General features: G+C 56.0%; 1 protein-coding gene across 3 annotated transcripts in view; it reads right to left on the bottom strand.

Moving 5' to 3' along the window:
• Positions 1 to 4,714: 4,714 nt before the first annotated feature.
• ZSWIM5 (zinc finger SWIM-type containing 5) overlaps positions 4,715 to 27,143 on the bottom strand; it is a 154,329-nt gene continuing 131,900 nt past the window's right edge. For all 3 annotated transcript variants that reach the window (XM_073357896.2, XM_073357901.2, XM_073357902.2), the window contains exons 6-14: positions 24,098 to 24,274; positions 20,984 to 21,130; positions 19,992 to 20,129; positions 18,579 to 18,839; positions 17,256 to 17,391; positions 15,353 to 15,510; positions 8,345 to 8,508; positions 7,140 to 7,221; positions 4,715 to 6,153 (exon numbers count right to left, since the gene is read on the bottom strand). In XM_073357896.2, the coding sequence (XP_073213997.2) occupies positions 5,291 to 6,153; positions 7,140 to 7,221; positions 8,345 to 8,508; positions 15,353 to 15,510; positions 17,256 to 17,391; positions 18,579 to 18,839; positions 19,992 to 20,129; positions 20,984 to 21,130; positions 24,098 to 24,274 (2,126 nt within the window). In that variant the 3' untranslated portion in view covers positions 4,715 to 5,290. The remainder of the gene's footprint in view (positions 6,154 to 7,139; positions 7,222 to 8,344; positions 8,509 to 15,352; positions 15,511 to 17,255; positions 17,392 to 18,578; positions 18,840 to 19,991; positions 20,130 to 20,983; positions 21,131 to 24,097; positions 24,275 to 27,143) is intronic.

The following is a 27,143-nucleotide window of genomic DNA, read 5'->3' as shown; positions in this document are numbered from 1 at the left end:
CCGCACCTTAAAGGGCCCGGGGCTCCAGCCGCTGCGGGGCGCCTGGGTCCCTTTAAAGCCCCTCCCCCGAGCCCTGCTGCTGGAGCCCCGGTGTAGTGGCGGCAGGGCTCCAGCGGTGATTTAAAGGGCCCGGAGCGTCACTGCGGGAGCCTGGGGCCCTTTAAATCACCCCGGGGCTCCCAGCTGCAGCCCTGGGGCCTTTAACTCTTGCTATAAAGGGCCTGGGTATTTAAAGGCCCCGCCCCCTGCTCAGGACTCCAGAGTACCAGTAAGTCCTTTAAGTGACTTTCACCCCTGCCCCCAGCACCCCTGGTCTCCCACCTGCTGAGCTGGCTGAGGGCCGGGGCGGGGCGTGCGCCTGGTCTAGGATTAAGAGCCTCGGCCCCCATGAGCAGAGCGGGTGGTTGGCGTCAGGGCGGGGCTGCTGCTCGAGGGGAGAGATCGCCCGGAGAGGAGAGGGCGGGTGCCCCAGGGCTGCGGTGCAGACAGGGCATCTTCCTTCTGTGTCCCCCCACCCTGCCCAGGAGTGGGACCCGCTCCTCCGGCTCCCTGGGAGACAACGGCCCTTCCCGGCTCCTCGCGCTGGGGAGCCCAGCAGAGCAGGCTGCCGAGCTGGTGGCCAGGAGGGGAGGGGAGGCCAGGGCGTCTCCCCCTGCCACTCAGGGTGGTGATTGCAGCGGTGCCTGGCTCGGACCAGGCTCCCCCTGGCCAGTCCTGAGGGAGGCTGTTCCGGGCTGCTGAGCTCCAGGGACTGGCCCGACGCGGGCCAAGTGGCAGGAAATATTTGGGAAGTTCGTAAAGAAACGATGAGAATGACAAACAGGGCTGGATCCAAACGCAGCTGCCTGAGCAGGGCCCCGCAGCCAGCGCAGGGGCAGAGGCTCCTCTGGCTCCTGGGGGAACCGAGAAAAACCACTTCCCAGCCTCCCGGGCTGGGGGAGAAAGGCCGGGTGCATTGAGCCTAGCCCGGCCCCGCAGCCAGCTCGCCACACACGTCGCCTGACCGTGGGCACATGGCTTTGGCCCCGATGCAGCAAAGCCCGGGAGCACGTCCCTCGGGCCCAAAGCAAGCGCTTTGCTGAATCAGGGCCAGTCTCTGTGGGCCTCGGCTCCCCAGGGGTGAAGTGGGGATATTGGCACTTCACAGCCCCCCCGGGCGGGGTGTAAAATAAATTAATGGCTAGTGGGGAGGTGCTCGATACTCCAGTGCAGGGGCCAGACACGGACCGGGCTGGATAAAGAGCAAGATCCCAGAATGCTGCTCGGGGCCCTGACCCGCTGGAGACACGAGATGCGGGTATTGACACCACACGAGTTATCACTGGGGAATTCAGCGATGCTTTGAGCCCCGGGCTGGGGGCCGGAATCTGCACCCCCCTCCCCCCCAGCAATATGACTCCCAGTAATTACTCTATTGGGTTAGGTCAGAGTTCAGAGATGTCACCGTCTTAACGTAGCCCAGAGCCCGATTCAGGCACAGGCAGGAGACCCCCAGGTCTTGGGGCCCAGAGTCAGGCAACAACGACACAATCGGCCTTTATTTGTCTAAAACCAAAAGTGAAGGTGCGAATTGTTCTGGGTCTGACCAAACCCTTCAAAATGTGAGTGTAACGGACGCAGGGACATGCCTGAGTCTGCAGGGAGCCTGAGACCTGGCATGGGGGGGGACGGGACGACCGCCCGGCGTGTAACGGACGCAGGGACGTGCCCGAGTCTGCAGGGAGCCTGAGACCTGGCATGGGGGGGGGACGGGACGACCGCCCGGCGTGTAACGGACGCAGGGACGTGCCCGAGTCTGCAGGGAGCCTGAGACCTGGCATGGGGGGGGACAGGACGACCGCCCGGCATGTAACGGACGCAGAGACGTGCCTGAGTCTGCAGGGAGCCTGAGACCTGGCATGGGGGGGGGACGGGACGACCGCCCGGCGTGTAATGGACGCAGGGACGTGCCTGAGTCTGCAGGGAGCCTGAGACCTGGCATGGGGGGGGACGGGACGACCGCCCGGCGTGTAACGGACGCAGGGACGTGCCCGAGTCTGCAGGGAGCCTGAGACCTGGCATGGGGGGGGACAGGACGACCGCCCGGCATGTAACGGACGCAGAGACGTGCCTGAGTCTGCAGGGAGCCTGAGACCTGGCATGGGGGGGGACGGGACGACCGCCCGGCGTGTAATGGACGCAGGGACATGCCTGAGTCTGCAGGGAGCCTGAGACCTGGCATGAGGGACGGGGACAGTGGGCTGCCCTATGCGCCTTACTGTGATGTTAACCTTGAAACTTTCTGTGCTGGGGAGCCCTCACCACCAGCCTAGCAGGGATCTCAGAGCCCCCCATCATGGCTCAGCTGGGGTGGTGCCAGGAGGGCCCCCGCAGCACACAGGAGGAGGGGTGGAGACTGAGTCCTCCCGAAATGGAGAGGGGCCCAGGACACTGTTTGCGAGCAGCTGGCCCCTGCCACCTCGCGAAGAGGCGTGGCCAGAGTGATGGGCCCTGGCCGGGGGTCCCCCAAGTGGGGTGTGACTAGGACCCTGGATCAGGCCCTACCATCATTAGATCTTTCCAAAGCCTATTCCAGGGTTTCCATCTGGCCATTCCGCTCCCTGGCAAAGCCACGGGGCAAACAATGGCCAACGCCCCCCCGTGTATGGAACCAGCATCGCCACAGGCATCCTCCAAGGAACCAGCCCGGCTGCCTCACCCAGCGCTGCAGGACCCAACTGCACCTGCTCAGTGCCCGCCGGCCCGGGCCTGTTACCCAGCGGGCACTTCCCTCTGAGACTCCCTCGGGAACCCCCGAGAGCAGCATTGCAGCCCCAGGATCAACGAGCCCTTGCAAAGCCCGAGGCAGCTGCCAAGGCAGGGGGCTTTTGGGGATGCGAACGGATGCTCCCGTGAGGCACATGAAGGCAGAGCCGGAGCAGCCGTCCAGGGCTCCCCAGAGCAGGTTCTGCTGGGCATGGCTCTGCGCTAAGGCGGGAGAGGAGTTCTTTGCGCTCCTTCACTCTGTGATCAGGGTAGCGGATGCTGGGTCCCGTCCTGCAAGGGGCTCTGAGGAAGGGGACCCTGCACACCTCGGGCCTGGGTGGCCAGGCCTGCAAGAGACAGAGGCAAATGCCCGTTCTCAGCAAAGCCAGGAGAGAATTGTTGAGCTCATGGGCCTAGACACTCCAAGTGACGGGCACACTGGAGATGCCCGGTAGCTCACGTTTGGGTCCCAGCTGAAGCAAGGACATGGGCTCCTGTCCTGCAGCTGGCTCTGCATACGGAGCCCTGAGCATCTCCAAAGCCAGTTGCAGGATTAGGCCTGGGGATGGGGGAGTCTCCAAAATACCCACATTGGCCTGACTCTGCTCCCACTGACCACCACGTCCGCGGGCGCACGGCTCGGCCAACGCTGAGCCACCTGGAGACCCCGCCCCAGAGGGCTTGCTAGCCTCTGCCTCTCGCTCCAAGCGACTTCTGCAACACTCGGAGGTAGATCTTGTAGGCACCGCCCAGACACGTCCCGCACAGAGCACAGCAACTCAGACCCATTTCCCAGGCCGGGCATTCTCACGCAGCGCCAACGCCCCTCCAATTCGTGCCCTGTTAGCCCAAATACCAATTGACCTCGATTTGGGGGTTTCCCTCCCACCCTCCCAATTTATTCATTGTGAAAATAAACAACAGCACCGAAATTCCAACACAGTTTATATGAAAGGGTAGGAGTGATACATAAACAGTATTAGCTTTTTTTTCCCTTTTATTATTAAACATTAGGTCAAGACAAAAAAGAGAAACAGGCTGAAGAATGATACTTTTGTGGCAACAAATACTGAGTACACCTGGTTTTCCGGTCCACAGCGCAGACACAAATCTCTTTCCAAAATAAAATCAGACAGTAGATCATCAGTCCACATTCTCTAGCTAAAAGTCACCTTCCCCACTGGCCCCAGCCCTCCCGACCCTTTTAAAACTAAGACACACTGGACCAGGGGAACACAACGAATAACACCTGGAATAAGGAAGACTGTCCCTGCCCCACGGTGGGTTTGAATCTAGCCCGGATCACTAAGCAGCAGCAGGAGATGGAGTGACACAAATCGGGAAACATGACAAGACGCCTTCGGCCGTCGGGCGTCCGCATTAGCTGGAGCGACAAAGGCTTGGAAATGGAGAGGAAAGGACAAAAGTAACCAAAGAAGTCGTGTTCGTGTTCCTGCCCCCCAGCGCAGAAAAGGCAGTCAGCCCCCCACCACGCACACCTCCACGCACCCAGACATCCACTCCTCACACGCCCACACATAGAGAAGGCCAAAAATAGAGATATGTACACTCTGGGCACAACGGCTTCCAGCCCAATGGCTCCGTTCTTTGTGTTTGGTATTCAATCCTTGACCAACCGTTTGCAGAACTTACAAGGGACAGGGTTCCCGTAATGCCCATCTGTCCGCTCAGGTCCGTCCTTTGACTGTCCAGACGCACCGATCTGCCGTCCGCCCTGCCGTTAATCCAGCCTGCCTAGGTGCCGTCTCCCCCAAGGCCGCAACCTCATTGTGGTTCTGCAGAGATTCTGGATTCATTTCGATTTGCCGGTTGCCTCCCTCCCACCCCTCTTCACGTGCCGACGAAACCTGAGAAATGGTCACGTGTCTCCTCCTCCTTTTTTTAATTGAAAAAAAAAAGTCCCAGCCCATGACAATTTCAAGTATCCCCCAAATAAAAGACAGAATAATTATAAATAATTATAACTTTACAATTTAATAATTGACACATATACTATAGTATTTACAGTATCATAAATGCTTTTTTTGTTTTTGTTACTTTTAGTAAGCAATCCCTGAGAACAGTTACTCTCGTTTTCTTTACAGATCTTCACGAATGGAGAAGAGGAGTTTCACGTCTCCGCAGGGTGCGTGCGGCGCTGCAAAGCCATCGCTTTTGGGGACGCATGAGGTTTAGTGTTGCGCTTCTCTTTTGCTTTCCATTTTTATTCTTTCCTTTTTCCTTTATGCTTGGCAACCATGGGACCAGCCGGCGAACGCTTCCTTCAGGAAAGAGGTATTAGATTTCCAGGTTAGCTTTTGGTATTAAATGGTTATATGCTCAGGAGAGTAGGATGCTGAGTAAATTGTTCTTCCCATGCTTGTCTTTTGGTTTGATGTGCCCGAAGAACGTTGGAATCCTCGCAGGATGTGAAACGGTTAAATCCAACAAAAGAACAAAACCCCTCTGGTTTGCCAATTGCCGTTAGATTTTCCTTTCTTTTGCGTGTAGTGCCCCGCCCAACCCTGCCCGCGCCGGCGGGAGCTCACCCAAACCGTTCCCGCACCAGCATCATCAGTTTTTTCTTGCCTTTGTAGATCTGTTTGAGATTGTCTATGAACTGCGCGAACTGGAGGTGGCCGTCCTGGGCCAGGAGGAAGGTCTCCCTGGCTTTGCTGAGGAACTCGATGAACTCGCCGTAGTGCCGGGGGCTGATGTGGGTGAGCCGGGAGTGGGTGGTGTTGATGTAAGCGCTTATCGTGGCGTCCAGCAGCTGGCGCAAGGGGGCCTTGTCGGTGGACATCAGTTTGCCAGAGTTCCTGCGGCCGGGAATGCCGGCCAGGCCCGGGGCTGTCATGGTGCAGCGCCGCAGGATGTCCGACAGCACCGTGGCGCAGTGCACACTCTTCACCACCAGGGGGATGATGGCCGCCAGCTCGTTCTTGCCCAAGGAGTGGCTCAGTGCGCAGGCCCACAGGACGTCATTGATGGCCGGGTGGGTGTCCTGGTTGTAGGCCAGGTTGAGGTGCGTCATGGCCAGCGAGGCCAGTTTGAAGGCCCGCAGCGGGTAGCCCCGGTGCTCCATGTAGCGGGCGATGGTGAAGAGCTGCGAGTAGGTCATGCCGGTGGCGGCAGCGTCGATGACGATCTGGTAGGCCGTCTCGAAGGCGATGTGGTCTTTCTCGCACAGCGTGAGGGCGGAGAGGGCGCAGTTCTGGGGGTCCTTCATGGCGCACTGCAGGGCCAGGGTGCGGGCGCAGCCGGCCAGCTCCTCGCGCTGCGGGTAGTCCAGGCTCAGCCGCAGGATGGTGTTGTGGGACATCACTGTGGCCGCCACGATGCTGGTGGCTTCCGTGGGGGTGAAGAGCGTGTACCAGTTCTGCAGGATGCTGAGCAGCGCCCGCACACCTGCCGGACAGGAACATGGCATCAGCGCAGGCTCGGCACTCCAACGGGGGCAGGTGCCTAAATCCTCGAGGGGCTATGCCGGGCCCAGAATGCTGAGCAATCCCAGCTCCCTCTGCTCTGCCTGGGACCTGGGATCGCTCAGCGCGGCTGACAAGTGGGCCACTTCTCATCCGAGCCCGGGGGGGGGGGTGGGGGGGGGGTGGGAGGGGGTGGAGGACCTGGGAGCCCAGGTTGAGAGCACTGGTTTGGATATACAGGGACAACCAGATGCCAATGCGCTGCAGACAGAGAAATCGCTCCAGAGCTTCAGGCCAATGTTCTGAAGTGAAGCTACGAATCCCACACGGTGCAAGAGCACAACCGCGTTCCCATGAATGGGAGCCGGAGCCAGCAAACGCCAGGGGCCCACAGGTTATAAGCTCCCCTCCAGGAGTCCTACAGTTCCCACCACTGCCCTCCGCTCAAGGGCTGAGTGCTGACAGCTCAGGGTCCGACTGATGGCTAGATCTGGGGTCAGGAAGGAATTTTCCCCCAGGGCAGGTTGGCTGGAAGCTTGGGGAGAAGGCGGGGGGAGGGGAGGTTGCATTCCTCTGCTGCACAGGATGTGGGTCACCTGCCAGGATCATCTGGGCACGTTTCAGCTACTCAATGCCCTGCCACTGCAGGGGCCGTGGGCACTGGTGCCCACCGGTCTCTGCCTCTGACAGTCTGTCTCACCCGACTGGCTGGGCTCAGCACAGGGGCGACTGGGGGAGGTCCTCCAGCCTGGGCCATAATCCAGTGGTCCCGTCTCCCGAAACGCCATGAAATCTACTGACGTCCCATCCTGTCGCTCAGTGGACTCGCCCGAGCAAGCCCCTCCCCGGCCCTTTGCCAGGGGAAAGGGCAGGCACTGATCAAAGGGACAGGGAGCGGAGCAGAGACCCTCCCCCTCCTGGGGGGCTGGGACAGTGTCTGGCGGGGCTGCAGTGACCAGCGGTACCCACCCACTTCCGTCGCACAGGTGACCAGCCACCGCACCATCTCCCTTCGTCTCCAATTCAGGGTGGACAGAGTCATCCGCATGACCTAGGAGACAGAAAAGAGTTACCAGCCCTCCCCTTCATCCCTGCTTCCCCCCGGCAGGGCGCCGCTAACTCCGGACTCACTCCCGGCCCATCCCGGCGCTGTTTGCCGAGGGCGCCCCGGCCCAGCCCTGCAGGCGGAATGGCTCATGCCAATTCGATGCCTACTCGAAACGGTGCCCGATGCATCTCCAGACTCGCCACGGCTGGGAGTGGAGCCAGGACAGCCCCGTGCCCTAGGCCACGGAAAGGCAGCATCAGAGGGGCAGCGAATTGCTCCAAACCAAACTGCCAATATTTGCCAAGCTTGCCCCAGTTTGACACTATATAGTTACTGCCACATGGGGACTGGCCCCTCAGTGAGGGGCGCTGGGGCCAGCCCCACCCTGGCCAAGCTTAAATAGCTGCTTCCCTGCCTGAGGCAGGAGGGTCTGACTGGACAGCCGGGCCTCATCCCAGGGCTCAGGGAGCCCAGGCTGGGATGGGGAGCGACAGGGAGCCGGCAGACTCTGGAGGAAGGCCCTGACCCACACTGTGCAGGAGGCCCAGGGCTGGGAAAGCTGCCAGGGGCTGAGAGCAGCACTCCAAGGGAACCCGCCTGGGGGCTGCAGAGGACAGACTCTCAAAGGCAGCCCAGGAAGGGGTGGGGAACTGGGCCCAGCAGGTGAGCTGAGGGGAATCCCCCAAAGGGCTGACGGACTTGGTTTGTTGGGACTTTTCAGTCAGACTGCTGCTCCCCTGGAAGGGGCTACATTTGTGACCTGGCCGGAGGGCTAAGTCCCATCTCCAGCACTGACCAGTTAGTCTCTAAGGTGCCACCAAGTCCTCCTTTTCTTTTTGCGAATACAGACTAATACGGCTGCTACTCTGAAACCTCAGGGAAGGAAACTGAGGCGAGGAGCCTGCAGTATCACACTCGGCCAGCAGGGGACACTGCAGGGCAGGCACCCCTACGACAGTTCCGTTCAACACCCTCCAAACAAGGTCGTCCTCCAGCCCTCGGCACTGCTGCCACTTGTCCGGGGAAGGAGCCAGCCGGACTGCCTCAGAACTGGGCCGCCCAAAGCAGCGGCTGGGTTAGCCTCCGAAGACGAGACGTTTCTCCTCTCTGTGGCCCCCTCCCCTACCTGCAGCCCCAGCTCCAGCGCCACGTTGAGCAGGGTGGTGTCGGGGTTGCTGTCCGCGGGCGTGGCGATCTTAAAGGCGTCCTGGGCCAGCTTGAAGATCAAGGACGAGGAGTGGATGTTCTTCTGGATCGCTTCCAGGACGGTGCGTAACCTCAGCATGTCACCTGCACACACAGGAGGGACGGGTCGGAAAGTCAGTCCCTGCCCCGCCAGGGCCCGCACCCCCTCCAGGCTCCTTCCAGTTCGTTTCCACTTCGATTCGCATCTTCCCAAGTCTGGAGGCGCCTAATTCCCAGTGATTTCCCAGGGGTGAGGCCACACACAGCTCAGACTGCCTCTGTGTTTGCAGCCACTCAGCCCTCTGTGCGGCTACCGGGCTCTGCGGGGGGCGAGGTGATGCGACCATAACGGTCCCGTCTGACCTGGTCGTCTCTCGCTCAGAGTGGGGCCGTTCAGAGTGGGGCCCAGAGAGCGCACACAAAACCCAGTGCATCATGGACTCTCCTGACGGGCCTTCTCCGAACAGAGCTGGAGAGCTCCGGCTGGCGGGAGCACAGGGGCCAGCAGTTCACAATGCAGCATTGAAGTGGGATTTCTCTGTGAAACGCGGCTGGTGAAAAGGGTGTTGGCTCGCTGTGCAGGCTTGGGGCAGGGCTTGCTGACAGGAGCGCACAGCCAGCTGGGGGGTGACTCTACCCTGCACCAGCTGCCCACGCGCTAATTGTCTACACAGACCCCGTCAATGCACACTAACAGTTTTCATGCACTTGGATACTCCTGTTTCACAGAGGACGAGATCAAAGTACATTAGTGAATTAGTGATGAGCCTCAGGAGCCGCCCCCGCGCCCAGCCTGCTGCCAGGTCAATGTTTGTGCAGACAGGCCCTCGGGGTCCCCACCGCTGTCCGGACCAAGGGCAAGTTGTTACTCTGGGCTCCTGTTAGCCCTGTGGGAGTCGGCACAGCCTAGAGCAATGGACCCCGAACTGTGAGGTGCCCCCCGGGGGGCCCAGAGGAACATTAGCGGGGGCGCGCAGGGACTGGGATGGAGCGCCACCCAGCCCTGCTCTGCCCCCAGCCCCAGCTCTGACTGTGGCCTTCCCCGACCTGTGGCTCCGCTCCTGGCCCCGACTCCAGGGGAGGGGTGCAGCCAGATTCCATTACTGGTAAGTGATGGTTGGGGGGTGGGGGTGGGGGACCAGTGCCTAGAGACTGGAGTCTGTTCCGGTTCTTACCTTCTCAGCAGAATTGTTCACTACACTCCAATTCCTGTCATGGGGGAGGGGAGGGAAAGGATCCGAAAAGATCCAGTATGTATATTGCAGCGTGGCCACCGATAACTACAGACCCCCGATACAACAGAAACACACTCCGGACCCTTACAGCCAGTCCCAGGGTGTCACAGTGTGTCCGAGTCCATCCCATGTACGATCAGCTACATCGTCTGTCACTCCATCACGCCACGTCCCTTCCATTTCATCCCACATTTCTACTAGAAACGTTCCCCAGCCCTTGGCACGCTACGGCTGTTTGGTGGCCAACGTGTTCACAGACAGGGCAAGCGCATTCGTATTCTGTTAGCCTCGGAAAGCACACAGCGCCCCGGAGTAACCTCCACGCACTGATAGCACAACTCCAGGTGCACGACACACAACACGCCACTGGCGGGAGAACATTAGGGCGAGTTCCCCCCTCACACACTCTACAGCCCCCACTCCAGGAAGTTCAGTGAACTCCGAAAGAGCTGAAACGTGGTGAGTTTTCTTTTCACTGTTTTTGTAGCTCATGCACCTTTCCTAGCTACGGTTCCATCCACCCCCACTCAGCTCCAAACCCGACCCTTCATTCCACGGTCCTGGGATCAGAGATCTCAAAGCTGGACATTTCTGCACAAGGAATACGGTCTCTTCAGCTGCTTTTCCTATCCACACTCGGCCGAACGTACCCAGCTCACTCCACGTGGAAAGAGCTGGTGGGATTTGCCTTCAGCTGTAAACAGATACGTTCAGAGGTGACCAAACCTCATCACTGCTCCTTAACTGTTCCTAGGACAGATGAATCCTAGCAGATCTTAAGCATAAAAAAGAAGCTTACAAGAAGTGGAAGGTTGGACATATGACCAGGGAAGAGTATAAAAATATTGCTCGGGCATGTAGGAATGAAATTAGGAGGGCCAAATCGCACCTGGAGCTGCAGCTAGTGAGAGATGTTAAGAGTAACAAGAAGGGTTTCTTCAGGTATGTTAGCAACAAGAAGAAAGCCAAGGAAAGTGTGGGCCCCTTAATGAATGAGGGAGGCAACCTAGTGACAGAGGATGTGGAAAAAGCTAATGTACTCAATGCTTTTTTTGCCTCTATCTTCACGAACAAGGTCAGCTCCCAGACTGCTGTGCTGGGCATCACAACATGGGGAATAGATGGCCAGCCCTCTGTGGAGAAAGAGGTGGTTAGGGACTATTTAGAAAAGCTGGACGTGCACAAGTCCATGGGGCCGGACGAGTTGCATCCGAGAGTGCTGAAGGAATTGGCGGCTGTGATTGCAGAGCCACTGGCCATAATCTTTGAAAACTCGTGGCGAACGGGGGAAGTCCCGGATGACTGGAAAAAGGCTAATGTAGTGCCAATCTTTAAAAAAGGGAAGAAGGAGGATCCTGGGAACTACAGGCCAGTCAGCCTCACCTCAGTCCCCGGAAAAATCATGGAGCAGGTCCTCAAAGAATCAATCCTGAAGCACTTACATGAGAGGAAAGTGATCAGGAACAGCCAGCATGGATTCACCAAGGGAAGGTCATGCCTGACTAATCTAATCGCCTTCTATGATGAGATTACTGGTTCTGTGGATGAAGGGAAAGCAGTGGATGTATTGTATCTTGACTTTAGCAAAGCTTTTGACACGGTCTCCCACAGTATTCCTGTCAGCAAGTTAAAGAAGTATGGGCTGGATGAATGCACTATAAGGTGGGTAGAAAGTTGGCTAGATTGTCGGGCTCAACGGGTAGTGATCAATGGCTCCATGTCTAGTTGGCAGCCGGTGTCAAGTGGAGTGCTCCAAGGGTCGGTTTTGTTCAATATCTTCATAAATGATCTGGAGGATGGTGTGGATTGCACTCTCAGCAAATTTGCGGATGATACTAAACTGGGAGGAGTGGTAGATACACTGGAGGGCAGGGATAGGATACAGAGGGACCTAGACAAATTGGAGGATTGGGCCAAAAGAAATCTGATGAGGTTCAATAAGGATAAGTGCAGGGTCCTGCACTTAGGACGGAAGAACCCAATGCACAGCTACAGACTAGGGAACGAATGGCTAGGCAGCAGTTCTGCAGAAAAGGACCTAGGGGTGACAGTGGATGAGAAGCTGGATATGAGTCAGCAGCGTGCCCTTGTTGCCAAGAAGGCCAATGGCATTTTGGGATGTATAAGTAGGGGCATAGCGAGCAGATCGAGGGACGTGATCGTCCCCCTCTATTCGACATTGGTGAGGCCTCATCTGGAGTACTGTGTCCAGTTTTGGGCCCCACACTACAAGAAGGATGTGGATAAATTGGAGAGAGTCCAGCGAAGGGCAACAAAAATGATTAGGGGTCTGGAACACACGAGTTATGAGGAGAGGCTGAGGGAACTGGGATTGTTTAGTCTGCGGAAGAGAAGAATGAGGGGGGATTTGATAGCTGCTTTCAACTACCTGAGAGGTAGTTCCAGAGAGGATGGTTCTAGACTATTCTCAGTGGTGGAAGAGGACAGGACAAGGAGTAATGGTCTCAAGTTGCAGTGGGGGAGGTTTAGGTTGGATATTAGGAAAAACTTTTTCACTAGGAGGGTGGTGAAACACTGGAATGTGTTGCCTAGGGAGGTGGTGGAATCTCCTTCCTTAGAAGTTTTTAAGGTCAGGCTTGACAAAGCCCTGGCTGGGATAATTTAATTGGGGATGGGTCCTGCTTTTGAGCAGGGAGTTGGACTAGATGACCTCCTGAGGTCCCTTCCAACCCTGATATTCTATGATTCTATGAATCAAACCCCTCCCTCTGTGCTTTGATCTCAGGCTCTAGCTCATCTATCCACAGCCTGACCATCAGCCATGAAATCGGAATTTTTTCCATCCAAGAGTCTGCCCAGATAAAGGGCCTCCTACTGATAATAAAGTCCCAATACAGTTAACTGATGTGGTTAATTCTTAATTTTAGATACACTAAGAAAGAAAGTGACTTGCCACAGGAACACCTTCCATCTTCTGCTATGAGCTGCTGGGTTAAGCCTGGCTATGGGCTGAACTAAAGTCCTGTGAATGTGCCCGTTACATAAGATAGCCGTGCGACAGTGAAGGGGCCACTCCTAAACTAGTCTGTCCAGAAACTAGCACCGGGGGAGGGCTTGGCATTCCCATGTGTAAAAGGACCAGCTGGGGGCAGACTGAGAGACAGAGGCAAAAGCAAGAAAGCCAAGCAGCAGCTGGGAGCACAATGGGCCCACGGAAAAGGCTAAAGAGAGTTTTCTGGCTCTGGGGTGGGCTAAGGCGGCTTGGGGGAAGTAAGCTAAGAAATGATTCCTTTTGTCTCTGGCTCCTCTTGCGTTTGGAAAAGCAGGACTTCGTACTTTCCCTGTAGGTAAACCGAGCTGCATCAAAGAATGTGCCAGACGTCATTGTCAGTTTCTACCCTCAGCTGGAACATGCCCCCACCACTCGTGACACCCCTTCTTTTGTCCCATAAGCCCTGTCCAAGCGTGAGCACCAAGGAAGAACTTGCCACTCGCTGAAGTAAATGGAAAGGCACCTGCTGGCTTCATCGGGCTTTGGATCCGGCTCGGGCTGAGTGTTGGAAATTTGCAGCAAGAGCTCTCCACCCACACCTGCCTGGATGGAGGAAAACTCTGTGTCAACTGCAGGGTCGGGCTCTGCCTTTGGTAATGCATGGGGACCCTCCTCAGCCTTCCCCGGGGATGACATGGATAACAGAGGGCAGAATGCAAAGACAATGGGATTGCACAGCGGTCAATTTCACCGCAAAACCTGGCACACTAGCGATGACGACAGCCCAGAAGGAACCCTGTTTGGGTCCCAGCTCGAGTTTCTAGGGCTGGCAGTTAAAGAAACATCTCTTCTCTGCACACAGCCCATTAGCCGTGGAGGCTCGGAGATGCAATCCACCAGGAATGATGAAAAGTGACTAAAAATGTGCAGAGCAGAACTGGACTTGGAAATCAAAAAGAAATTTCAAATGACAAATGATTAAAACTATCTTCTGCCCCCTCTGCAGCAGTCACTGCAGTGACGGGGACTCGTGAGCCAAGCCTCCTCAGACGACCAGATGTAAAAACGGAAAGCCATGTGTCGGAAAGACGGCAACGAAATGGGATTGAATACGGACATGCTCCAGCATTTGAACATTTGGGGGGAAAATGTGGGAGCTGGAAGAAAAACAAAAATCAAACTCAAGTGGCCTTTTTGTCCTCGTGGAGGACTTATTATCCCACCTGGCTAAAGGAGAACACGCACAATAAATAAATAAAATCCCTCATTTACTGGGCTCAGCTTTCCACGAGATCACAGGGAGGTGAGAGCAAACCAGAGCCCTAAGAATGGAAAAACCGGAAAAAGCAAGAAGGGGATGGGAAAAGGAACGGCTGCGAATAGTTCTGATGTTGGCCGCCATTTCACCAGGCTAGTGAAGGAATGGGAGAACATTCCTGTTCCGAACGGCTGCTAGGAGCTGGGATTTTACTGCACTGAGTGACACTGTTATCGATACACAGCGGAAGCCTGTCAACCGTCTCTGATTTCAAGCCCTCTAAGCACATCACGGCCTGTCACCCATCTGCCTGATATCACGATTTATTTGCTTCCCTTTCCAGCCTGGCCTGGGGGGTTGGTCTGGTTTCCTGTCAAATGAAAATTTCATAAATATGAAGTAAAAAGCCCATTTGCCTTCCTGTCTCGTCAGCACGCCCCAGCTCTATAGATCCTGGCCAGCAGTTTTACAATTTCTGCATCTGGGACCCCAGCGACGGTGTGGCAGCACACGCCACCCCTCAGTGGCTTAGGTACGGTGCGACCTTGCTGAAACCCACATGCTGCTTCCACCTTCCAAAACCGCATGGAGAAAGATCACCCCGACGCTCGCTGTCTGCTTGCAGGAAGCAACACAAAGAGAACATACTGAGTGCAGAGAGATGGACGCCCTCACCCCCACCTTCTAGCCCCCCTCCCCTTCACTCCCAGGATGGGTGCCTCAGAGGCCCTGAGGTTCTTGCTTTGTATCTTCTGCCTTCCTGGGCTTCGCACTGCAGCCCCCAGCCCTCTTAGAATGGACAGGACACGCGAGCAGAGGCTGTCAGTGCCATTCACCCAGCTGGGAGAGCCACGCCCCAGCACGCTCAGCCAGAGAACTGGAGACAAGTCCCGCTGAAGTCAACAAGGATCTTTCCATCAATTCCAGATCGGGCCCCAGGAGAAACTGAACCCGTCTGCCCCTGGCACTGAGCAACATCTACCCCCCAGCCACCCCTGGCTGTGAACTGCACACACTAGTGCTACCTGGGCCCCGCGAGGACGAAGCCAGCGCAGGATGGACAATGCGACCGTTGGAATGCAAACAGCCATCACGGACGGCTGATCAGGAAAAGGATTTGGGACCACGGCCCCAAGCAACACAGGACTTCTAAGATTTCCTTTTTCAGCATCTCCCTCACCTGCCTGTGTTCCTAGTCCTGGGGTGATCCATGGGGGAAGAGGGATCTCACCTTCGAGATGGTCCCACGTCCCACTCCCCTCTCCCTGCCACACTGGAGGCTACATGCGTGATTCTCTTCCCAGTACTGCGCTCGCAGATCCCTAGCAGCTCACGGTCCCTCCCACCTGCCTCCCAAATCATGGGGAAGTTCGCCACATGCCTCTGGAGTCTGTCTGCTCCAGCCAAGTTCATCTGAAAGAGCCCCCCGCTAAGGGTGCTGGCTCTGCTACCCAGTCTGACACGAAACCGTCCGCACAGGTGCAAGACGGGCCCCGCACCCACCTTTAGCTGCAGTCAGCATGGTGGAGGCCAGTTCACACTGCTGCGATTCCAAGTGGCCCAGGGTAAACCACCGTGGGTACCTGCTGGGCACGACCGACACCAGGTGGTGAGGGTGCGTGACGTCTCCGGAGGGAGCGGTCGTCTCCAGCACAGGCAGCCTAGGAGAGACAGGAGAAGGCTAGTCACAGGTTCTCTGCCAACTCAAAGCCCTGCCCCTTCCTTCGCTGCTAGCTCCCCCCAGGCAACGAGGAGGGCTGATTGCAGGCAGCCTGGTGCACCAGCTCTTTCAAAGCACCAAGCTGCATTCCAGGCGTGCGACAACTCCCGAGGCTGCACGGGGAACACATGGGCGCAAGGATCAATTTCAAACAGACTTGAAAGGGAGCCGAAAGCCGGCAAGTGATTTATAAACTTGCAAGGAAAACACAAGCTGGAAAAGCTCACTTGGGGCTCCTTTCATCTTCGGGCTAAGTGGAGCTTTCAGGCAAATCATCTGGTTCCTCTTAAACCGGAGGGCTGGGATCAGAAGTAGCACCACATTTCTCCAAGGCCCCTGCAGTGGATTTGGGTTACCTGCTCGCGTGTGAATATCCCAAAGCCGTGGACATTCCGGGTGACAGGAAACCACGGGCCCCCCCACCCGCCCAGCACCCAAACCCAGGTGCTACTGGGCGTGACTACAAGTGACATTGTATTGCTCTTCTAGCAGGTAAACGGCTGCCAGGGGACGGGACCGCCACGGCCGCTAAGCTAGAGTTTGCAGCCACGTCTGCAAGCCACCATTCGGACCAGACAGCAAACTGTCTGCTGGCCCAAGACAATGCCGTGCCGCTTACTCCGTCTCCAGGAAGGCGAAGTTATGCATCAGTAGTTCAGCAGGTTGGAGTCCCAACCCGAAGGGGATTCCAGACCAGCCGGGTTATGGAAGCAGGGAGGCCAAGTGGAGTGAAAGGCAGAAGATGTGTAAGCAGGGCCTGCCCCTATTCCTCCAGTGAAAGCTAGGGAGGTCCCAGCCCAGATCAGAGACCCCACCACAAGGCCAAGGTGTCAGCTGGGAGAAGAGAGAGCCCCACAAACTCAATTCCGGGGGAGTAATTTTCCATTGACGTTCATCCCTCTCTTCCACCCGTCTGATGCTAAATTCCAGCCTGCGAGCGGACGGAGCCAGAGGAGGAGGCTTGTCTAGCTGTGTAACACACCCAGCAGGAACAGCAATTCCGAGGGCTAAAACCACGAGTAGAACAAATCCCAGCGCAGACCTGCCGGCCGAGATCAAATCCCTGGGGCCAGGGAAGGACGGGGGCTGACAGGCAGCGCAGAAAGCGGCAGCCTGCCCATCAGGGGGCTGGCCCCTGGAGGGTCCTTTCTGCCAGTTGTCCTGCCACCATCAGTGCAGGGTCAGCTGGGTGCCCAGCTCTGGCCGCTCTCTCTCCTAGCTGGGCTTTTCTGTTCTCGATCCTCCTCTCAATCACTCTTCAAAGAAGGAGCTGAATGCAGAGAACAGGGTCTCTGCTTCCAGGCGAGAAGGCCCAGCAGGGCTGGGGGGCAGAGTCTGCCCTGAGATCTCCTCTGCCTTTCACTCTCCTTGCGCCGTGGGAGATGGCGCTGCAGGATGCAGCTGCGGGGGAAGGGCCCGGCGCGCCGATGGATGCAGCCAGTGCCTGGGTCCTTTCCCCAGCACCTTCGGCAGTTTCCATGGGAGGAAATCGTCTGCTGCAGGGTAGGCATTTTCTCAGATGAGAGGAACCTAATCTTGGCCATCACAAGCTCCCTGCAGCAGCTCCCGAGCAAACCAATACTGACCAGACTCGGGTCAGAGAAGCAGGGGGGGAATATCGTGCTTGACGTCGCTGCTCTTGAGATCGGATCGAAACCAACCCCAGGCGAAGAAATGCCCACAAACCTCATGGCCCGGAGCGCCAGCTTATAGGCCAGGTCTGCGTCGTGAGGCAGCAAGGCGGAGAACAGGTACTTCGCAAAGGTGTGCATGGGAACGCTCTCCCGATGGATCACTTCCCCCAGGCCGCTGAAGGGACCACCTGCAGGACAGCAAAGCCGCATCAGCCACTGTACCAGAGCCTCCGCCAGGGGCCGCGCCGCTTGGCCAGACAGCTTCCCACCAGCCACGCTAGGACCAGGGACCAGAGCCGGCTACGGAGAGCCTCTTGGGTCTGAATTCCTCAGGGGCTTGGGGAATGCGCTCAGCACCGATCTCCACAGTCCCTTCGAGGCGAGCACTCCGGGGTTATCTGAGTCCCTGGCCCGTTCCCCTAGACTGGGGGTGCTGAGGGTGGCCATAGGCCCTCGTGCCTGGCAGGAGGAAGTTACCAGTCATGCACCCGGCTAATGGTATAATCCTGTACAGCCTGGTCCCCAAACTTTTCAGGGTCATGCCCCCCTTACTCCTGTCTGCCACCACACCGGGAGCCAGGGCCGGGAGCGGGGCGACACAGACAGGGTAAGGGGGCCAAGGCTGGGGCTGCAGTTGAGGGCAGGTCTGCGGCTGGAAGTGGGGCTGGGAATGGAGCTGCAGCCAGGGCCCGGGGCTGGGAATGGAGGTGGAGTCGGGGCTGGGAGTGAAGCTGGGGGCAGCGGCTGGGAATGGAGGTGGAGTCGGGGCTGTGGGTGGGGCTGGGAATGGGGCTGGGAATGGAGGTGGAGTCGGGGCTGGGAGTGAAGCTAGGGCCGGGGCTGGGAATGGAGGTGGAGTCGGGGCTGGGAGTGAAGCTGGGGGCAGTGGCTGGGAATGGAGGTGGAGTCGGGGCTGTGGGTGGGGCTGGGAATGGGGCTGGGAACGGAGGTGGAGTCGGGGCTGGGGGTGGAGCTGGGCAGGTGGGGCTGGGAACGGGGCTGGGAGACAGGAGCAGGGCTGGCTTGCACTCCTTCCCTCCCCTCCCCTTCCCGGGGGCTGGCCCTGGCCCCCCCAAACGTTCCTCTGTGCCCCCCTGGGGGGCGTGCCCCGCAATTTGGGGCCCACAGCTGCATAGGGACTGAAGGACGGTTCAAACACCAGGCTGGCAGCCTAAGGCTGAATGACCCTGGTAACACTGGGGCTTGGCAGCGGGTTATTACTGGTGCCTTGTCGAAGCCCTGGCCCAGCAGGCGACCCTCCGCCGTAATCCAGCTCTTCGGTCCCCTGTGCCGTGAGCAAGGGGAACGCGGCTTCTCCCAGGCCGGCCTTTCAACACCACCGGCAGCTGCTCAGCGCAGCCCAGCTGCCCCTCACCTTCCAGCAGCAAGACGCACTGCTTCCGAAGGGTCTGCACCAGCACCGCGTCCAGGTCCAGCTCCTGCAGCCGGGCGATGATCTGCTCTTCGTTGTGGCACACTTTATCCTGCGCGTACAGCCCCTCGGGCATCACCCTCTGCTGCCCCATCCCCATCAGAGCCACCTCCAAGGCCAGGGACAGGTAGGACTCGCCGCTGTCCTGGCAGCCCGTCGCCACAGGCACATGCCGATACACCGGGGGCTTGGCGTCGCCGGCATCTAGAGGGGAAGGCAGTCACTAGGGTGAGAAATGAGAATGACCTGGGAAAGAACCCAGCATGAAACCCAAGCCCAGCGCCCCTCTTCCCCGCCCCCACACCCAGTGCCAGGGTTCTCTCATTGCTTATGCTCGGCTCCGCAGAGATCGAGCCCAAAGGAGCGAGCCCGCGTGGGAGGACACTGACCTGCATTTCTGACCCGGCGCTCGGCTGCTGGGGGAGTGGCTTGGCGTTGCTCGTTTGACTGGCGGAAAAGCCAGCCTGACCCTCACAGTTCTGACTCCACGTGCCAACGCAACAGGCCAGGCCATGAGTGTCCTCCCCACTTTTACCAGCCATGGGGAAACGAGCCAAGTTGGACAAGAACACGTTCAATGTGCCATGGAGCAATGCCACGCAACGTGCTAGAAGGGCCACGTGTCCCGGGGCGACCTCGCACAACTCTGGGGCGTGGCTGTTCCTCTGTCACCTGACTGCCGCAGCCTGGCGCCACATTCTCCCTCTCTGCATGACAGTTCACAGATTCCCAGGCCAGGATGGTTGTGCCATCTCCTCTGACCTCCTCTACAGCACAGGCCAGAGGCCTCCCCCCAAATAACTCCAGGGCAGAGCTTTTAGAGAAACATCCCGTCGGGCTTTACAAACGGTCAGGGATGGAGACTCCACTGCAACCCTGGGGAAATTGTTCAACTGGTTAATGACTCTCACTGTTAAAAACCAATGCCCTATTTCCCGTCCGAGTTTGTCTCGCTTCAGCTCCCAGCCACTGGATCCTGTCAGACCTTCCTCTGCTAGACGGCAGAGCCCATTGTTAGATATTTGTTCCCCACGTAGGTACTTACAGGCTGTGATCAACCCACCCCTGAACCTTCTGGTAGGCTAAACAGACTGAACTCTGACCCTGTCGTGGTACCTCACGGCACCTTCTCTTCCTCTGCAAGTGGAGAGACAGGAGAGCTGGGAGCGAGCGAGACTGAGCGGTGGGATGAGAAGAGGCTGGACAACCAGGAGGGAGTTTGAGGAGACAACACAGAGGGAGACCCGAAGCGTACGACAGCAGGGGAGCCGTTAGCTCTGTCTTGGATTCAGCAGCTGACAAGCTGGAGCTCTGGAAGTTTAACTCACTGGTCTGGACGGGGAAAGACTTGAATACCTGAAATTTCAAGGCAATTTTCCTCTTCTAATCTACAAGCCTCCGTCAAGGTGAGGAACAAGCAGCCAACGGGGTTCAGAGGGTGCCCGACCCAGCCCTCCAGGTTTGTGATGGTGGTGGCTCCTCTCTGCAGTAATTCTGGGGACGGCACAGAAGCAGAGCGTTAAATACAGAAACGCTGAGAATTCTCGAGGCAAGTGGAAGGCCTGAAGCCGCAGCAGCAGATCACTGACTCATTCCATTTTCTCTGAGCGGCCCGCGCAGGTTGGAAACAACACCCGGTGGGAAGGCACGGGAGAAACGGCACCAGCGTGCTCCAGCAGCGTTTCTCACCAACCAGGCCCAGAGAGCTCCTGGACACAGCTTAGGAAGGCAGCCAGCTGGTCCCTGGTATCAAAACGGTTGAGAAACATGGTGCGAGAGGCCTATAAACAGGAGCCCTATAAACAGCTCGTTCACATATTTTACAAACCCTGGGGGCTGGTCCCCTGAGCAGTGACCCATGGTTACTAGTCACCCAGCAGGACTCAGCTCCGCGCAAGGAGAAGCGGGATCGCAGTGCTGCTCCCACAGGTGCAGCACATGACTCAGGAACGCCAGCAGGAATGTCTCTGGGAGGCACAGGCCTGTCTACAAACGCTTCCCCCCCTCCCGGACATGCCGTTCTGGGGTCAAGGCCAGGCCATGGCAATCCAAGCGATCCAATATCAAAGGCTATTCGGGCATTTTTCAGATCTGAAAACCTGGTGTCAAATGCTGCTGGGATCAGACAAACACACCGGGCTAGCGTTCTGGTGGGCAGTGCTCTGCATCCAACACCCTGCAGCACTGGCTGTCCCCGGCAGAGAACAGATCAGCTCCGTGGCATCCGTGCTCTCGGCATTCAGCAGCATCTGAGTGAGGCTGGGCCACTGTAATTTGCCCCAAGTATACTGGCCAAGCACAGTGGTTGATTCCAGGGTTGGGTCTGCCAGTCTGGGAACAGCCCATACCTTTCTTCTGATGTTTGTAAATTTCCAGCTGCCTTTGCTGCTGCAATCTCAGTGTATTGATTATGGCAACAGTCAGTCGGAGCGCTTCCTTGGGGTACCCGTGGGAACGCAGGGCATCAACCCGTGCACACGCTGTAGGGACGTGCTCTGCAAAACAAAGTCAAACGCAGCATACTCGTGAACCTGAAGAGCACAGAGATTCACAGCGCTCTGCTGCAGGAAGGAAAAGCACCCGGCACCATCAGCTTGCTTCTGATGAGCTTTCTCCCTGGAAGTCCAGCCCCCGTTCTCTGCCTTAGTGTCATCAGCCCCTCTAACGCTCCATACGGGGATGCTTGCCAAGAATATTAATGGAGTTCCTGCCACATTCTAGGAACAGCAGCTATAAATAACCAGACCCTGCCCTGGATGGTACCCTAGGAAACAAAGCTCTGCTTTATCTAATCTAGGAGGCACCATAGTATCTAAGTGCCAAACCAACATTGCGGGTTTGCATTACATTTATCCACAAAGGATTCTGCTTTTCACAATTCCTAGGTGTACCCTCTCAGCTGAGATCTCTCTTCTCCTCCCCTCTCACAATTCTTCAGCTTTCCTAACTTCTGCACACAGGCATGTGCTTTGCATCGTGACTTTCAATCTGGGCTTCTAAATTGCCTCCCGGATGTCTCGCTGGAACCAGTGGTAGCGATTGTGTATTTTCTTGTTCTCTTTCCCGGTGGTTTATTATTAGGAACAGTTGCATGAAAAACAGAACCACAGTTGCTTAGAAATTCATCTGCTCCCGCTGCTTATTCCCCACCTGAAGTCACAAGCGACTGCGGAGAGGATTATGACTCTGAGAGAGAAATTAGCAGCAGCAGATGACATGACATACTGTAGGGTGAACAACAAAAACCTTGTGTTCCTGCAATGTCCCTAGCACGAAAATAAATTGGAAATGAAGAAAATCTAAAACTGTGGAAGCAGGATCGTCTGTTTCCAGGAAACATCAGAGGGTCTTTGCACAAAAGTCCCTCTCTAAATCCCAATCAGGTTTATACGTTACACTGAGCACACCCCACTCATGGTGAAAATAGGTGAAAATCAGCAGGGTTTGCAGAAGAATTTCTTACTGGCTTCCTCTACTGTTTATTTGCTAAATGGGTGAAATATTTGCCTTCTCTCTGAATTCAGCATTAAAATGTTGCTGACAAATCAGATGCTTTCCGTGGCATTGGGAAACCCTCCAGAAAGAGGCTGAGAATGGAAAATGGAAAATCAAGGCAATAGTGCTATTAAAAAAAATAATGAGGACAAGAATGTGCTTCGTTAAGTCCTTTTACTAGACTAGCGTGAAGCAAGAGGAGTCCATTATCCAATCTCTGATAGTCAAGGTCTCGAGGAACTGTGGCCCTCTTAGTCCAGTGTTCTGTCCCTAACAATAGCGGGGGCCCCCCTGCTTCCGAGCAGGGTGCAAAGAGCCCTGCAGTGAGACAGTTATGGGAAAAAACTCCCCACAATGGTGTTTCCTTAACTCGGTCAGTTCATGGCTTGTTTATGCTCCAAAGCATATCAGGCCGTAGAGCCTTTTCACCCTCTCTAGCCGGGAATGTTGTGATGATCTTTATAAACACCAATGTACGTATTTATTCTCTATGGAGCTCTTGGCCTCGCTGGTAGCCTTGTGGCAGTGAGTTCCACAGGTTAACTATGTGGATTGTCTTTAACTTATGTCTTGGGCCTGTTTCATTGAATTGTTTCATTTTCTTGGTCTTGTGATATGGGACAGGGCAAACGGGGAGCCCGATCTACCCTCTCTATCCCAGCCACAGTTTGATATCGTACTGCCTTTCCCCCCCTTACTCATCTCTCTACACTACACAGGCCTCATTTCTGCAGTCTCTCCCTGCACACACAGGTCTTTTCAGGGCTCTGATCACCCATTCTGTCACCCATCTCTGCCCCTCCTCCCATTTCTGAGCTCAGTTTTGAGATCGACTGACCAGAACTAGACACAGTATTCAAGGTGACGAGCTGGTTTCAGATCTGTAGGTCACAAGTGAGGCCTGACTCTCACGAGCACTGGCATTTAACAAAACCGCTCAATTGCTATGGGTCACAGAGCCCCACATGCCTGCGAGGGAGAACAACAATTTACACCCAAAGCAGGGGTGATGAAAACCTGTCCTAAGCCTGGTGATGGGGTCGACTCTGCCCCATGGGAGCCCTGCTGATGAAGGATGTCACCACCAGAACTCTGCATTGGATGCTCCCTGGAGGCCAGGGCACTCACCCCACTCCTGAGGCCCGGGAGCAGATGGATACGTAGAATTTGGACTGCAGGAGCTGGGAGGAATGTCGGGAAGGACCCAGGGCAGCAGGGCTCAGAGTCTGGGGTGATCCGTCCGGCAATAAAACAAACCAAATGCACGCCATCGAAAGCATGTGCCATTTTCTGCCACATGCCGCTCGCGACGCATGGCACGTCCTGGCGGTACTCTCTAGGCTATCCTAGCTGCTTATCCAATGTCAAGACCGTTTCAATATCCTGCGGTGGAATCCAGGCTCCAGTGAAGTCAATGGGAGTTTTGACATTAACATGGCCATGATTTCACCCAGGAACTTTATGGTCAAAGCGTACAAGTCCACTAGCTGGCAGGCCACCTCTGCACCACACCCCCGGTGGCAGTTGCACTGGACGGAGATGCTGAGGCTAACGAACCTCACCCAGGCCAGAGCCAGTGAGGTTTGGGAAAAGGATGTTTCTAGCTAAGTGCCAGAGATGAGATCTGGCCAGGGTCCCACCGCGCTGGGGGCCATGCCAGTCTGGTCTCTCTCCAGGAGCCTTGCAGTGCACAAGGAAATGAACCAGACTGGCTTCCCCTGCAGCGTCTTTCAGGGAATGGTGGAAGCTTCGTTCCGCTGCTCGCAATGGAGATCCAGGTGCCCAGATGCCAGGGGATGGGCACTGCACTGACAGCAACTCAAGCTGCACATCCTCTTCCACACCCGTCCCCAGCCCTCAGAGCAGGGCCCTTGGGGTCCCCATGCTCGGGGCGATTGCAAAAGGCATTACACTCAGGCCCCCAGCGACACACAGAGAGCGCAGACGGTCGAAGGGGGATGGGTTACCTAGCCACAGTGGTTGTCCTTGCGAATTGAAGAGGAGGCTCTCACCCTCCCGCTGGTACGAAGGGGACACGTAGAAGTCGCTGCTGATTATCCGCTGCAAGTGGCTGTCCTGCCAGTGCAGGTCGCAGCCCTCGATGGCGCGGGTGAACACTGTCCGTCTCGGCCTTGCCAGGGAGTCTGCAAAGAAAACAGCACTCAGCGTCCCCCGCTCAGCGGCCGGTTCAACTCCCTGGCCTTCAGAACACTCCACTCCACCCTCCACTCGGCTCTGTGCACAAACAGAGCCCCCATCAGATGGCTCTAATCTCCTCTTGGCAAGAGCTCGTCCGCTCTTCGGCCACAGGCTCCGCGGAGCTGCCGGAAATGGGGGCAGACCAGCTTCCTGAACCACATGCCACACCGCTCGAGGAGATGTCAGTGGCGTGTCAGGCCAGAAGGGGCCAGGGCCCATTCGGAAGGTTTGTGGCAGTCCTTGGGTTCTGCCCCAGTCTGCAGCCCCCTTCATCTTTAATACAGATGGAAGCTACATGGCCTAGCACGTCAACCGCTCCGTTTAGCCAAGCTGAAGACTGCTTGGATCAAACCAGCACATCCTATTGTAGAACCGAACCCACTACAAAGCCTCCACCTGAAGTCACAAGCTCTGGGCCGTACCACGGTCGGCAGTGGAATGCAATGGTCTGATCATGAGTCTGGAACCAAAAATGTCTGAGTCTGAATCCCAGTCCTGACACTAAGAACGTAAGAACGGCCCTACTGGGTCAGACCAAAGGTCCATCTAGCCCAGTCTCCTGTCTTCCGACAGTGACCGGTGCCAGATGCCCCAGGGGGAATGAACAGAGCAGGGAATCAGCAAGGGATCCGTCTATTTCAGTGATCACCATGACCTGTAACAGAGATCTGTTTCACCACAAGACAGAAGTGATGCTGGGGACCAATCCAAGCACTGGTAGCAAGCTATTCCCTGATGAAAGAGGGATTGGGGCAGGCCTGGCTGTTCCAGGCTTCAATTTCTGTCATGCTACATCCCTTCCTGGCTAGGGCTGCTGGGGGTCAGAGGAGGAATGCTGGGAAGTACCGGAGGAGCACTGTGCAGCTCTGCTCCAACGCTGGGCAGCTTATGGCAGGCTAGATAAACAGACCGAACTTGCTTCCATCAGGAAACAAAGGCAACTAGCAGCTCAGATTGACTTCTGAAGTGGAATGGACAGAGCTGGAAAACAAACATATGCTCATCCCCAGAGAGCCAGAGCAAGTCTAGGCCGCAGAACTGGTTTCGGAGGAATATTTCAGGAATCAGTTTAGGTTACAAACACATTATCTTACAGGAATCAAAACACTAAAACCTCATGGCAACCATTGGGGTTCTTGGAATTTACATCTTCCAAGTGTTTTACACGCATGAACCTCCTAACCCTGCTGGGAGGTGGGTCAATGCTTTGTGATCTACAGGAGGTCAGGCAAAATGATCCCAACGGTCCCCTCTGGCCTTGGAATCTATCAGCCCTACTTTAATGTTGGGGAAACCGCAGACCACATTTTGGAAGGTATTTGGGTGCCTAAAGATGCAGACAGATACTTCGCTGCTTTTGACACTCCACTGGGTACCCATCTGCAGCTTTTGATACCTTTCCAAATCTGGCCCAGCGAGCTCGCGGGACTCGCCCAGGTCACCCAGTGAGACAGCAGCAGAGGTGGGAACCACATGCAGGAGTCCTGACTCCCAGGTCTGTGCGCAGATCAGGAGGCCAGGTTGCTCCCCAGCGTAATGCCAAGTGTCGCTAAGCCTGTTTTAAATTAAGATGGTCCTTGACAAAGTGCATTTAAGACACAAAGGTCTAGCAAGTTGAGAGCACATCTGGTTCTGAGCTTAGCTGGAACGGGCTAGTGGGGTGTCAGCTGGGGGACTTCATGATTAGTGGGGAAGGCTTAAAAACTAATTACACCCAGAAGAGGGAAGCTTACTTCGCAACATCGCTGCTTCCCTCCCCCTTTCCATATTGGCTGCATCAAATACACAGAGACCAATTACAGAGCAGCAGATGCAGACATCGCCAGAACCGCATGTTTCAATTAAGGTCTATTTTGAGCAAAGAAAAAAAAGGTGATTACAATTACAGGGATCGAGCGCTTTGCCAGGGTCTGAGAAAATCTTTTAGTGCTAATGAACATTCCCACAAATAAGCTGCTTGATTCGTGCTCTGCACTTGCGCTGCAATCAGTAGCCCAGGTTAATAACTTAGCTACTGAAAGGCACAAGCGAAAATCTAAATATAAGAGCATTAAGTCAGATTAAACAACTGGTTTAAAAAATGGTGACTGGCAAGGTCTCTACGACATCAGCTAATTCCTCCCACTTGTGGAAATATTACATCAAGGGTTTCAGAGCTCAACTTCACTTACATTCACACAGAAGTGGATTCCTGTCTCACTTTTTCAACTGCTCCCTTGAATCTAAATTCACAGAGCGCTGGCGGCATTAAAGGGACACTGTCAAGGAGTTTAGGTCAAATCTTTAGGTTCTTTCACAACCAGGTAGAACAGAACAGAACTTTTTCATGAACATTTAAAATTAATGCCAGTGAAGACAATATTTTCTATTGAAAATTTCTACAGCAGCTTCCTACTTGAACATGGGAACGGGCTGTGAAACTGACCAGCCTCGTTTCAGGGTCTGAGCACAGAGCAGGAAGCAAAATGAGCCTCTTCCAAGTTGAAGTCAAGGTTTATGTTGCAGCCTGCATCCAACTTAGTGTGTATCTTGGGCAGCATCCAGACCAGACATCGGGCTCCTGTGCCCTCTGCCTGCAGCTGGTAGAACTCTCTCCTCTAGGACATTTGTTCTGGGAGGAGACTTTCAAATGCATTTGCCACTGGCCTAACTCCACTCCTAACGAAATCAATGGTAAAATGCCCATTGACTTCAATGGAAGTGGAGTTGAGGCTAATGATGAGTTCTCAAAAATCCCAGCACCCGTACTTTAAAGCATGTACCCATTCTAGCGCAGCTATCATGCTGCACTCAGCCTGTATGGCTATTTTCTGT

This window comes from Lepidochelys kempii, chromosome 8, assembly GCF_965140285.1.
Source record: "Lepidochelys kempii isolate rLepKem1 chromosome 8, rLepKem1.hap1, whole genome shotgun sequence".
NCBI lineage: Eukaryota > Metazoa > Chordata > Testudines > Cheloniidae > Lepidochelys > Lepidochelys kempii.
Note: the sequence above shows the minus strand (reverse complement) of the source record. Positions and strands in the feature narration are given on the sequence as shown.